The following is a 15,019-nucleotide window of genomic DNA, read 5'->3' as shown; positions in this document are numbered from 1 at the left end:
GATTAAATACATTAAAAAATAGATTCATATTCTCTTTATACAAGTGGGCCCTGAGGGATTTTAGAAAATAAAATTACCTTGACTTGTTCAAGTTTTTCTTTTAGCTGCTGCTCATTTCCAGGTTCAAGTGGAATACTGGTAATGTTATCCACTTCTTCCAACCATAAAACAAATTCATTTAAATCTCTTTGAAATTCTGACAAGATATTCTTTTGTTCTTCTAGCCTGGAGAGAGAAGAATAAAATTGTTACAAACAACATATTTCTCAAACTTTCTATTTTTTTAAAGAAAAAGCAAAACAAAAAATTCTGTCACACACTTTCAAGAATACAAGCAATGTAAAAAGTGTTAATACAATTTTTAAAAAAATTCATTCACTTTGATCAATTTCAATATCTCAAAAATCTCTAAACTATGAGATTAAAATTGGTCAAGAAAAAATCTAATTTTAAAATTCCAACATTATTTTATTAAACCAGTACAATGTTTCTCAAACTCAGCACTACTGATATTTAAGGCTGGATAATTAGTCATTAAGGGGCTGTTCTGTGCATTGTAGGAGGTTTAGCGGTATCCCTGGCCTTTACCCACTAGATGCCAGTAGCATTTCCCCTACCCCCAGTTGTGACAACCAAAAATCTCTTGCAGCATTGCCAAATATCCTCATTGCGGGCAAAACTTCCCCTGTTAAAGAACCACTGCACTAAAGCAAGTATATAATATGAAGTTGCATTTTATAAAATGTTTAAGATAGAATATACCTTTATGGACAACTTCAGAGTAAAGGAAAAATAAGGAAATTAAAATAAAAATCCTAAATTATCATGTGTTAAAATGTTTTCCAAATTATGTTTCACAATCCTTTTTGAAGAAAGAGGAAAATTGATTTAAAATTTAACATACATTATACTAGTGGAAGTTTTTAATTACAAAATGCATACACTATATGTTATTCAATTAGCCATAAATTTATTCTTACACATTGAATTGTAACACAGCTGAGCAAAATGATCTGCACCTAAAATAATTTACGATTTTTTTGTTTTGTTGTATTTTGAGAATATATGTGTGTGTGTGTGTGTATACACATACATATATATATATACACCTTGTATGTAAACTTTTAATTGAAGTATAATATACATATAAGAATGTGCACATATAACTGTATAGCTCAATATAGTTTTAAAAATTGGACATACCAAATAACCAAAGAAAGGAACAGAATGACATCAGAAGCTGAGAGGACCCTCTGTCTCTTATAGTCACTACCTCCAAGTATAACTAGTATGCTAGTTAAACGTTATGTATATGGAAAGAACCATATGGTATATATTCTTTTTTGACTTGTATTTTTTACTCAACACACACTTTACAATAATCATCCATATTGTGTGTAGATTAATTTCTTTATTCTCTTGGATGTTCAGTATTAAATTGTATAAATATCTCTCTGTTGGTGGACATTTGGGCTGTTTTCATTTTGAGGGTTTTTTTTTTTTTTGCTTTAAGTTAAATATTTGAGGGCTTACGAACTGTCAGGAATTCTACTGGGCATAGAATTCCCTTCTTGCATTCTACATACTTGTTTTCAGTGATTATATTGAAGCCCTTACCTTTGACTTTGGAGAGTTGAAAGCGGGGAGTGAGGGAACAGACCCTCACCACAAACACTGCACTCCCCACAGAGCTAACCATTTTACCCCATCTGAGTCCTCCTCTTAATTCTGACTGGGACATAGGGTACAGAGGAGGCTGGAAATCACTGGTAGTAGACATAATGCTACCGTCACTTCTCAGTTAACCCTGTGCGAAGTGGCTGGTCTTAACTGCTGGCAGTTTGTTTTAGAATGTGGGATAGTACCATTTTTCCTCAGACTCTGGACTTAGAAGCAATTCTGGAAGAAGAAAAAATACCACTATGGACATCCTTTGTTAAAAATTTGTAAGCCGGTTCAATTTTTCGGTCAAAGATTCAAGCGTATTTGTCAGTCTATCTCATTTTTCTCTTTTCTACTCTTTGCAGTTCTTTGTAACCTTTAGTATTTGACTCCAGATCATCTCGCACAGTGTCCCAAACGCTGAGATCACCTTATTTCTACCAATCTTCCTTATCTTAGTTAAATAATACTTTGCTAAAATCTAATTACACTTGTAAAACCTAGACAGATGTGTAAGGCTTTTCCCAATCTTCATCTAGAAACTGACGATTTCAGGGAGGAAAAAACCTCCAAAACCCAACAAACAAAAAGAGGAGCAATATACTTATTCATTGTACGTTGAGATTTATATATTTAATTGGAATCAAACTCTATAAACATTCTGTACTTATTTTCTTAATTTAATATTCTACTGTATTTCCTAAAGTCATTAATTATTCTTTGAAAAATCAATTTTAGAGCTGAGTAATAAGCCATTTATGAGTACACCATATTTCACCATTCTTCTGTAATTAGGCATTTAGTTTTGTTCCAATTTTTCATTATAATAAATAATCCTATAACAAATACATTTGTTTATGCATTTTGGCTTATGCACCTGCTAATTTCCTTGGAATGAGGAAGAAAAGTTAACTATAAGAATACTAAGGACTTAGGTACACATTGCATAATTTCTTTGCAGTGCTGGTAGTAAAAACACTCATATACTTCCAACCAACAGTTATAAAATACTTATCTCTACACACATTTATTATTACTGAGCATTACGATCTATATACTTGATAGAGGAAAAAATAGTTTGTCATGAATGTTTTTTACATTGTTTATTAATAGAAAATTTGAAAAAAAATTGTATATGTGTGTATATTTGTCATTTCTGTTTCAATTGTAAATTGTTTGCAGTCTGTTTGTTGCTCATTTTCCTCACTATTTTCTTGTTTTTAAGAGCTCTTTTAAGATTACCTTAAAATATATATTTATTGAGAATGTTTTTCCAGCTTCCCTTTTACCTTTTTGCTTTTTACATATATTTTTATTTGTTTATAAATAAAATTTCATCTATTTATTTCTTTGTTGTTTTTTTTCATTGATAATATTCTGAAAATTGTGACCATCCTACAATTGCTCATTCACCTTTACTTCATTCTGGATCCCTAAACCTTAATTAAAATAAAACAGATTACTAATAAATCTTAAATTTATATAGAGTTAAATTTCTGACCTTGAAGGAATCTTCAGAAATTGATATTTTTCTTAGCACAATCTATTCTCTATTGATTTGTGGGGATTTTTTTTCATTATATTTTGTATTTTTATATGTAATCGGGTTGTTTGCTGATCTACTATGCTGAGCTACAAAAACATGACAGTAATATACTACTCAACCATTTCAGCTTTAAAATATGTTTAATTTCTGGTAGGTTAACCCCTTTTCTTGCCTTAGCTATTCTAATTTATGTAATACAAGTATCATTTGGTCAAATTATAAAATAAATCTCACTGGGAACTTTGATAGAGATTCCATTAAATCAATAAATTAATTAGTGAAAAATTTACTGTCTTTCCACTATAAATCTCCTAAATTTTCTATGTTTACAGTGTTTTTGGATACTGAGAGTAGTACTCAGGACTCATCTGCGCACTATAAATAATTAAGTATGTTTTCTAATTAACCTTCAGCATCAGTTTGAAAGGCAGTGACTTGCTTATGATTTTATGGATATTAACTGTATACTAATTTAGAAAACCCTTAAGAACCTAGAGACAGAATAAATCATCATTTAAAAAGTAAAAGCTTTGGCTAAGCTATTTGCCATAATATGTCTTTTTATGCAATGTTTGTGGAAAACTTTTTTCTGATGATTTAAATTTTTAAGTACAGCATCTTTGGTTTAAATATGAAAACATTTGGTAATCATTTCTTGTCGAGCTTTGTATTTTATACTTTGAAATAGAAAAAAGATGGTGACCCAAACCCACCGGGACCTTGTTATAATCTGCTTTTCCAAGCACATGTATTTTCTGAAATTTCAAAAGCCTCGATCTGAAGTTTTAAAAGCTGCAATTTGAATTTATATATTCAGATGATTGCAGAAAAGGGAAGGAGCACAGTTAGCATTTCCAGGCTTGTCTCTTGACAGAATAGTTTAAGCATACTTTATATTGGCATTCATCACATGAAGTGTTATTTCTTTGTTTACCTACTCACTTAATGCCTATGGTAGGATTTATTCGGGCATTTGGTAGTAATAATAATGAATGAGACATTTAACATTACTCATCTGCAATTAAGTGCTAAATATTTTACTTTTAGAGGCATTTCAATACATTTAGCTATTTTTTTTTTTTTTTAAAGAATGGCTTCTGTTTGAAATATTGGCTCCGTTGCCATTTACATTATAAATGCTCTTAATGCAATTGATGGAAGCACATATTATGATGGAGAGAGATATGCATAATCAGAAAGGAAGAGTTACCAATATATTGTTTAATTCAATGAACTTAACATTAATAGTTAGAGAACACATTCTGTGTGGCTGCTCTTATAGTAAGAGGAAAAGACTGCAAATCACATCGCATGATTTTAGAGGGAGAATGTTTCAGGCCAAGTGCTGGATGTTTTCACATCTGAATCTCTTTTAATACTCAAATACTTCCCTTGTATGGCCTTCCTAGAATTCCCAATGAATAAATTGAAACCGATGGGAGAGGGGTTGAGGGGGGTTGGGTGGTGGCAGTGGAAAAAGGTGAAGGGATCAAGAGGTACAAATTGGTAGTTACAAAATAGTCAGAGGATGTAAAGTACAGCATAATCAATAATATTGTAATAATTATGTATGGTGCTAGGTGGGTACTAGCCTTATTGGGAGGATCACTTTGTAAGTTATATAAATGTCTAACTACTATGCTGTACACCTGCAATGAATATTGAAAGTCAACTGTAATTGAAAATAAATAAATAAATTGAAGCCCTGGAGATTTATATACCATATATATCCAGATACAAGGTTACTATCTCACTTTCCGAATGGGAAGTTTTAAGTTTTTGATCAACTATAACTCAGAACCTATGAAAAATATAGCTAGAATCAGCGCCTGTCTACGTATAATGCTTAATGCATCAATTTGATTGTACGTACTAATTTAAAATGTTATAAAATATATTAGAAAGATCGCATTTCCTCATTCACAGTTTATATAACAATTGTGTAAATATTCTTGACATGCATCTTCAACACTAAAATTGTCATCTCGATCTATGAACTTTTTGAGGCACCTAATTCAGTTTTCTAGATGCTATCATCTTCACTTCCACATGTGGCCTGAGGTGTTGTACTGCTGAATCCATGTGTAATGTTCTACTGGCAATTTTATTTCAAACCATAAGCACACATTTACAATACATAAGACAGTTTTATGTTATGTAAAGACAGTTTTCTTTTTTCTGTGCCATATGTTCATGAGATACACAATGCAACCACATACTGGGTTGCTTTTAAAATAAACTTTCCTGAACTCTTGAAGTTGTAATGTCATTCCACCAGTTAATCACTACTTCCGTTAAATTTGTTTTCTTCATGGTTATTTCCCCTCCCCTATCAAGTGACTTCTACAAGCAACCAAAATAAGCATCAAATGAGAGTAAGCCAATATGTCTCTTCCAGACTGTAATTTATTGTTTTGACCAAAATAAAACAAGTGTCTTGTGATTTGAGAAACATTAGAAGGATTCAAATATATCTGTTAAGAAAAAAATTATTCACGTTTAGGCATAAACTGTAAATTCCTCAGGTTGTATCTTCTATAGCAGTAGTCCCAAACCTTTTTGGCATCAGGGACTGGTGCACCTATGAGAATCTAATTTCTGGTGATCTGAGGTGGAGCCAAGGTGATGATGCTAGCACTGGAGAGCAAATACAGATGAAATTTTGCTTGCCTGAATGCTGCTCACCTCCTGCTGTGTGGGCATGGTTTCTAACAGGCCACAGACCGTTACTGGTCAGTGGCCCCGGGGGCTGAGGACCCCTGCTCTATAGGACATTATGTGAACCAGAACCCAGGCATCAACTCTATTTTTAAATCAACATGCCTTTTATATATGGTTAGTGCGTGAGTTACACAATTCATTCATTCCTTTTGCCTAGACTTTGTGCCTTAGTAAAATGAAATGCTCCTGAGAAGGAAAACATATCAAGGCTTCTCAGTCATTTATTTCTCAATATTAAGGAAAACAGTAGCAACTTGTGGGTAGATACAGAGAATGAGAAGGGAAATCATGAAGCCTAGCAGTGACAGTTAATGAAAGAAAAATAAGTCCAAATCTGAGCTGTGCAAGTTAGTATATGAGTATATGAACTTGGACAAGTTACTTAACCTCTATAGGCCTCAATTTCTTCATCTTAAAACTGGCACAATAAACATTTCATAGTGTGGTCATGTGGACTAAATTTGCTCTCTAATACCCCAGTTTCAGCCTAGTGCTTCATTAACAGTCAGCATTCAACAAATGCTAGAAAAATAAATTTCAAAAAGGGGAGAATCTGGATACTGAACTATTTCTATCTCAGAATTTTGCCTACACCAACATAATTACATACATAAAAGTATTTATAAAGCATGCATGAGTACACAGAGAAACTATTTGAAATTGAGCTTTTTGATGAGCCGGTTGACAGCTCTATTTCTCTCTTCTAACAAATTTTGTGGGGAAACACAATTAGAGTCAAAATCCAATCTGCGAGTAAATGTTCCACCAGATAGACTACTTCTAAGTGAAGTAGATGTATAATTACAATGCCACAAACATTTCTTGAAGGTCTACATGTGTCCAATGTAGGCAACAATCCTTGCCCTCATAGGGCTTACATTCTATTCTGGAGTGGGGGTGCAGACAAATAACAAGCTAAAGGAGTGAAATTTATAGATTGTGATATAGTGATAGGTGACACAAAGAAAAAAAATGAAGGAAGAGAGAGAATATTTAGTGGAGCCGGAGGACTGCAATTTTATAAAAGGTAGTCAAAGAAGGTTTCATTGACAAGTGGGTATTTGAGTAAAGTCAACATGGTAGAGATTGGCTAGCTGTTCATCGAAAAACCTTATTCTCTTCTTTTAATCATGAAGCTAGCCGTCATTTCTCACCCTCCCTTGCCATTAATTGTGGCTACATAACTGAATTCTAGCCAATGGAATGTGAGCATAAGTGATGCTCACTGATTCCAGACCTGGCTCATAACTTTACCCCCACACATGTGATATTCCTAGTTCTTTCTCTTTCACATAGAAAAGCACAGTGATTTTGAAAACTACATGTTAAAAATGGTAGTTGATAGTCATGGGAATGGGGAGCATAGCATTGGGAATGCAGTCAGCAGTAATGTAATGGCTATGTGTAGAGTCAGAGAGAAGATAGAGTAATCAAGGGGATCATCATCAACTATATAAATGTCTAACCAATGTACTGTATACTTGGAACTAAACTAAACTAGAATGTTAAAAAAGGGGCAAAGCCATAAAAGTCAGTGTAGCCTGGATCCTTGATTCACAATTTGGAGGAGAGCTGCTTACTGGTTGGAAACAACTTTTTGAATTTTGCATGAGTAAGAAGTTTGTATTGTGTTAAGCCACTGAGATGTGGAGCTTCTTTTTTAATAGTAACTTGAATTAAGTTAGGTAATAAAGGAGGTGAGGGAAGAAGTCATGCAAATATTGGGGGAAAGAGCACTGTAAGCACAGATAACAAGTACACAGGTCCTAAGGCAGAAGTATGGTCAGAATGTTCTAAAAACAACAAAAAGAAAGTGGAAAAAAATGTTTGGAACAGAATGAGAGAAGGGAAAGTAGTAGAGATGAGGTCAAAATGCTGAATCTTATGAAATTCTACCTAGAATCCCAAGGCTTTCATAATTCATATTGCCTATCAGACTCAATTCTTAGATAAAAAGAAATTCCAGAATAATCTTTTTACATATTCCAGATAGAACTCTGTTTTCCAATCCTACTTTAATAGGTTCAATTGCGGTGTGCTGTCTACACAGGTGCTGGAATACATTTCTGAAAATACTAATGATGCTTTAGACCTTCATCTATTAGAGATAGAGTGACATGATTTATCAATAAAGTCATTGGTTTCTGGTGGAAGATCCAATGAAGAATGAATGACTTCAGTTTTCCTGTTTTCAATGAAAGCTAGGTTTTTCCCTTCCCAGACATTCAAAACATCATTATTTTCTAAGTTAGCTCCTCTGTCAGTCTCTATGGATTGGCTCTGCAAGCTCGCAGTCTCCAAAGCTAAAAAATCTGAAAGGAATCCTTGATTCCTTCCTCTCCCTCACTCCCAGAACATATCAATAAATATGTCTTCATAATTGTACTTTAGATATCTCCCATGAATTTGCCCACTTTTCTCTATCCTTTCTGACACTATTTCCTTCTCCCATCCTCTCTGTCTGGATTACTGAGGTTATTTCCTAATTGGTTTCTGCCTCCCATCTTGTTATTGTCTTATGCATTCTCAAAACTTCAGAATGAATTATCAAAAATGTGTCTCTGAGCATACTCTTACAACTTCAATAACTCCCTAGTGCCAAGGAATAAAATCCAACTTTTTTAACCTGGATCAAAAAGCTCTTTATGATCTGATCTTACTTCTCTTTCTTCATCTTTCTTTGCATTCTACAACTCATTGAACTTATTCCTTGAAATTCAGTACCATATCCTTTTCAGGACTTAGCATATTCTGTTCCCTTGGTCTGGATTACCCTTTATCCCATGTCTGGGATACCCCTCTCTAGTAACTAGGTAGCTTCTAGTTATATTTCTAATTTCAGGTGAGCCATCACCTCCTCTATGAAGCTTTCCTCAATTGATCAGCACCCACCTCCCAGTCAAGTCTAAGTTATGGCCCTCTTCACAGTTCCAAAGCTTGCAATTTTTCTGTCATAAGGTACATTGTAATTTCCTATGTCTGTCAATATACTGCAAGCACTATAAGGATGGGTATTCTGTCTATTGTGATCATACTCCTCTAGGTAGTTAGTGTACAATACTTATTTATTGTTAAATTCAAAATCTCATAATGACACCATCTTAATTGTATATGTGAGAGTAATAACATTATTCACATTATCCTTGGGAGATTTACCATGAAAAACAAAGTGTGTGTTATGAAAGGCAAGCTCTATGTAAATTAAATTAAATTGGGAGAAGTTATATACTGAGGATTTCCAAACTATGGACCATGAGCCAAATCCTGCCTGCCACCTGTTTTTTGAAAATAAAGTTTTATTGGAACACAGCCACACTTGTTCATTTACATATTGTCTATGACTAGTTCACCCCACAACAGCAGAGTTGAGTAGCTGCATCAGAGACTGGATGACTCACAAAGCCAAAAGCATTTACTATCTGGCATAGCAAAACTAAAGTTTGCTGACATACGCTATTGACTAAATCTCTTTCCTAGACACATACAAGGAGATTAAAAGTATATGAATTCTGATATAAGAAAATCTGCATAATCTTTTTAACCCAGTTATAGGTGTGATCATAAAAATGTATATGGCCATTAAAATTCTTCTTTACTCTTTGAAATAATTATTAACACTTTACCCAATTAGTATTTCACAGGACATATGTGAAGACAGCTCACAGAAAAACTAGACATTGCATCTGATTATAAATATTTATTCTGTTTAAATTTACTGAAGTTTTCAAGTACGAGAAGCTATGTTTGCTTAGCTTAGAACCAAACATGGAAAATACTTAGTAAAAAAGAACCAGGCCTTTGCCTCCTTTTCCTCTTCTTTCCTTTTACGTTATTCAAGTTTGTTTCTCTTTCTTCCTAATCCAAAATCAACTTTATTGCTTCTTTTATAATTTCACACTCTTTTAAAAAAATTGTTATAGTCTTTTTCTGTGGGTTTTACGGTGATTTTTATTACTGTGCCTGTATTTTGAATTCCTCAGGGTCCTCATAATTTCCGCCCCCAGCAAAATGTCATCTATCGACTGGCACTATGTACATTTTCAGTGGAATATAAGTACATTACACAGACAAGGAAAACCAAAGTTCCTTAGAGAGACAGAAAGAACATATTTTGCTCACCACTTTCATCCTGGAGAAGAAAGGGCAAAGGGTATTTCCATTTGATTTATTTAAAATCTGCACACAACTCTAGCTAAGTTCTTAAGAAATTCAGGTTACTATACTTTAAAAGAATATAGCCACAGGAGGTACAAGAAAAGTGACATCCCTCAAACAGCATCTCCTGAAGTATAGTTTGGGGACCCCTGGAGATCCTTGAAATACATTCGGGGGGTCTGTGAGGTCAAAACTATTTTCATAATAATACTAACATATTATTTGCCTTTTTCCTTTTATTCTTTTACAAGTTTTCCAGAGGATATAGCAACACATTGAATGCAGAAGCAGATAAAAAAATTAGCTCTCTTCTCCTAAACTAAATATTAAAGTTTTCAAAAACGTAAACAATGTCACTTCTTACAATCTTTTTTCTTGTGGAAAATAGTTATTTTTCATAAAACATTTGTTATTTATATTACACAGAATGGGCTCATTATTGTAATTGCAAAATAAATTAATAAATATGTTAAACATTTCTCGGTTTTAATGTTAAACATGGTAACCCACATAACAAAAGCTTTTTGGAATCTTGAATAATTTCTAAGAGTATGAAGGGGTTCCGAGACCAAAAAGTTTGACAACCATTGCTTTAAAAGAATGGAATAACCGAAGTTTAAGTACCCTATGGGATAAATGAGGAGATTATTTTCTGGAGAACAGAAATATCTACTTGTCACTGGGGATAAATTATGATAGCTTATCATACGTATTGAGTTCACCATCATAAAGACCTCAGACAAGTAAATAACATGATATGAAATAAAAATTCAAACAATCCATTAGGTATGAAGAACTCTACCACCAAACATTGTGGTCAGAGTCCAGAAATTTGCCAAAGACTTTATGATACAGAAGAAAGTGAATAATGTAGGCCAAAGCACTATGAAGGCCAACTTTTAGAGTTAATGAACTTCCTAAGTATCTGCTGTGAGTCTGTGTGGCATGCTAGGCTTAGTAGGGCTCCTTCAGAAGACATATATACTGCTCACTTTGAGATTATAATGTACTCAGGGAAGTTGGCCTGTCATTAAATTAATGTTTTTTCATCAAATATTTGAGTGTCCACAATATATCAGGCATTGATTGTCCTACATGATGGGGCCATTACAAAATGTCGAGAGGCTGGTAGGAGATGCAGACGTGTACATAAGTGGGTTTCTTTAAAATGTGATAAATATTGAAGTGTAGCTATAACTTCAACAAATATTTATTACATATCTGCTAAGTACTGGTCACTGTACTGGATGGCGAATATTCAGAGATGAACAACATTAGACCCAGTCCTTACCCATATGGAGCTTAGAGTATGATGGACGTTAAACCAATAATCATGCAAAGAAGTATATTAATGAAAAACATGACACATGTATGAAGAAAAAATTTAAATTGTTATAAAAGAGTACTCCTTTATTTATGAACTTTCAACTAAGAACTTTCATTTACATGTTTCACCTAAAGGCAAACACATGTGCATCAAATTCTACTTCCTACAGAAAAACAGTGTCAGTGGTCAGACATAGTTATTCCACTTTTGGATACCATGCCTCATTTTAGACTAAATGTGTTTCCTCTGTGTGTATTTTGGAAGTATCTAATAAACATTATTAACCTTATTGTGTGTGATGAGTGCAAAAGCAAACATAAATTGTTGAAACTGCTGTGAAACACAGAAAAGAAATCATTGTCATCATTATCATCATCTAAGATGCTTAACATTTAGAATTTTCTCAGGTTTACGTGAGCATCTAATGGTTTCTTGTAGAGAGGCATGTAGTCTAAGAACAAATGTAGTTGTAACAGTAGTTTGGAACATAGTCTGTTCCTAAGGAGAAGAGCAGCGGATCTTATTTGGATTGAGGGTGGTGTGGTGTTTATAACAGTGAGTTCCTCTGAGTAAGTAACATTGAAGCTGAATACTGAAATACATATAAATATGTCTAAATAAAGCATAGGGGACTAGCTTCCACACAGAAGAATCAGCTTCTTTCAAAGCAGAAAATACGTAGAGATTCAGAGAAACTGAGTAGACCACTGTGGCTAAAGTGTGGTGAGCAAGTTGGAGAGTGGCAGGAGACAAGGCCATAGAAATGAGCACGGGCTATGAGGCCATGGCAAGAATTCAAATTTTATCTTAAGTTCAATATGAAACCATGTACTAAGGGTCCTAGGAACCCGAAGGGAGGAATGACCTCTCAGAAACCTAGAAAATATGTTCATTAGATGAAGGGAGTAAAGCGCTGTAGAGAAAGAAACAGCATAGACAATGCAAAAGTTGATAGTCTCTTTAATGTTTCCATAGTGAAGGAATGTGGAAGGAGATTGGCAAGAGAAGGTACTAGAATAGTAGGTTTGAATCAGGTTCTAAAGAGCTCTACATGCCTGCCAAGGTCAATACATTCCCTCTGTAGTGCCGAGAACCGCTAAAAGTTTATAAGCAGAAGTATGAAATGATTCTGTTTGTATTTTAAAAAAAGATATTTGATAGTCTTTAAGGATATACAATGAAATTACTTAAATGGATTGTGCAAATGTAATAACAGTTATTGAATTATCTCTGGGCATTAAAATTTGATCATGGATGAATTTCATTAGTGCATTATGTATTCTACCTTCCATATCAATGATTAAATTCTTGAAACACTGGATACAGAGGAACTTAGAAAGTCTACCGAATAGAAGATTACTCAAGATTAGCTTTGACCCATGAAGTAGACTACTGCACTTAGCTAAGCACACCTTTAAAAACAGTAGAATCCAAAGGGGGGAGGAGGGAAGGAGGATATTGAAATTAAAATAAATAAAGAAAGAAAGAATCCAAATGGTATCTCCAAGGATTTTTTTTTTTTTTTAGCAGACTTAGTCACATATGACAGAGTCAATACACTGTGAAATAAAACAGGTTTCCTGGTTCTTAGACTAACAGGACAGAGAGCCGACTAAAATAGCATTGAGAAAAAAATTCTCTGTATATTTATGAAGGTAATTTCTGTCTTCACTGTGCGCTGACTACTATTACTTTCCTGATGAATATAGGAGAGTGTTTTGTTTCTATTCTCTAGAGAGAATTGATGGTTTCTAAGAAAATGCCACATCATTTCTTCATAATGTGATTCAAAAAGCAAATAATGCAAAAGTAAGCAAAATAAAAGGCCATTCAGTAGTAAATATTGCATACATAACATTATGGTGTATAATCATTAGGAAGAAAAGTAAGACTATCATCTCAAAAGGTAAGCAAAAATAGAGATACCTAAATTACACTGGATAAGGAGGGACATGCAGCTACCAATTTAAAAAAAAAATTAGAAAATGAAAGTATGTGCAAAAATAGTATAATGAATTCCCATTACCCATTATGCAGATTCGACAATTCCTAATATATTACCAACTCTGTTTAATCTATACCTTTCCATGTGCTACAATGTTTTTTAGCTTTATTGAGGTATAATTTACATACTATAAAACTCACCTATGTTAGGTATATAACTTAATGGCTTTTAGTAAATGATAGAGTTGTGTGTACCATCGCCACACCTTCCTCTTTTCTTTCCCTTTCATCTCCTTTTGTTGGTTTAAATGCCAGTACAATGTTGAATGTTGAAGCACTGAGGGGAAATATTCATGTCTTATTTTTGATCTTAGGGTAAAAACATTCAGTCTTTCACCATTATCAATGATGTTAGCCATCAGTTTGTAGGGTTGGTACTGCTACCCCACTTTCCTTTATGATCCCTTCCTTCCTCCCTCTCTTCCTTCCTTCCTTCCTTCTTTGTTTTTGGTCAATCTAGTTAAATTCTGCCATTTTCAAAATCATTTCAAAGATTCATATTTGGTTTCATTGATTTTTCTCTATTCTTATTCTTCTTTTTACTTTATTGATTTCTGTCTTAATCATCTTCATTATTTCCTCTAGGTTTAGAGTACTACTCATTTTCTAGTTTCTTAAGGTGAAGGCCTGAGTTATTGACTTGAGAATATTAACCTTTTCTAACACAGGAGCTTAAAATTTTAAATTTTCCTATAGGCACTGCTTTAACTGCATTCTATAAGTTTTGACATGTTGTGCTTTTATTTTCACTCAGTTCAAAATATTCCCTAATTGTCCTTGTGATTTATTTTTTAATCTGTGGATTATTAGGTTTTGTTTAATTTTTAAACATTAATGTATCACCCAAATTTCTTTCAGTTGTTAAATTCTAATTCTGATGTGTTAAGAGAACATAATTTTCAATGAATTAAATTCTTTTAAATTAATCAAAATTTGTTTTATGAACTAGCATATGATCTACCCTTGAGACTATGCCATGGATACTTTAAAAGTATCTATTCTGCTGTCATTTGGTGGAGTATTCTAAGTCTGCCATAACATTCTATTCATCTTCTACAGCACTGCCGATTTTCTATCCAATTGGTCTACCAAACATTCAGAGTGGGATAAAAGTCTCCAATTATTATTGCTGAATTTTCTATTTCTCCTTTGAATTCTATTAATTTCTACACACACACACATATATATGTGTTACGTCTTCTGATGAATTGGCTCTTTTATAATTATAAATGTCCTTCTCTGTCACAAGTAACATGTTTTATCTTAATGTCTATTTTTCTGATATTATTATCATTTCATTTTTCTTATCAATACTATTCCATGGTATATCTATCTAAATTTTTTTTTAACTTTCAAACTATATGTCTTTGGCTCTGAAACATTTGTCTTTTAGACAGAATATAGTTGGGTATTTTATTTAAATCCAGCCTGAAATATCTTTTAATTGAAATGCTTAATACACTCACATTTAATATAACTAGTGATATAGTTGTACTTAAATTTGCCATTTTACTATATTTTTAAGTCTCATGTCTTTTTTGTTGTTGTTGTTCCTGTAATTATTCTTTACTACTTTCTTTTGTTAGACATTTTTAGTACACAAT

The 15,019-nt window shown here is 33.3% G+C and overlaps 1 protein-coding gene across 1 annotated transcript in view; it reads right to left on the bottom strand.

Annotated features, from left to right (window-relative positions):
• Positions 1–15,019, bottom strand: part of DMD (dystrophin) — a 1,580,480-nt gene that overhangs the window by 736,240 nt on the left and 829,221 nt on the right. The window contains exon 45 of the mRNA XM_006911463.3: positions 78–225. Coding sequence (XP_006911525.1) covers positions 78–225 — 148 coding nt within the window. The remainder of the gene's footprint in view (positions 1–77; positions 226–15,019) is intronic.

Source organism: Pteropus alecto, unplaced genomic scaffold, assembly GCF_000325575.1.
Source record: "Pteropus alecto unplaced genomic scaffold, ASM32557v1 scaffold414, whole genome shotgun sequence".
NCBI classification, from domain to species: Eukaryota; Metazoa; Chordata; class Mammalia; order Chiroptera; family Pteropodidae; genus Pteropus; species Pteropus alecto.
Note: the sequence above shows the minus strand (reverse complement) of the source record. Positions and strands in the feature narration are given on the sequence as shown.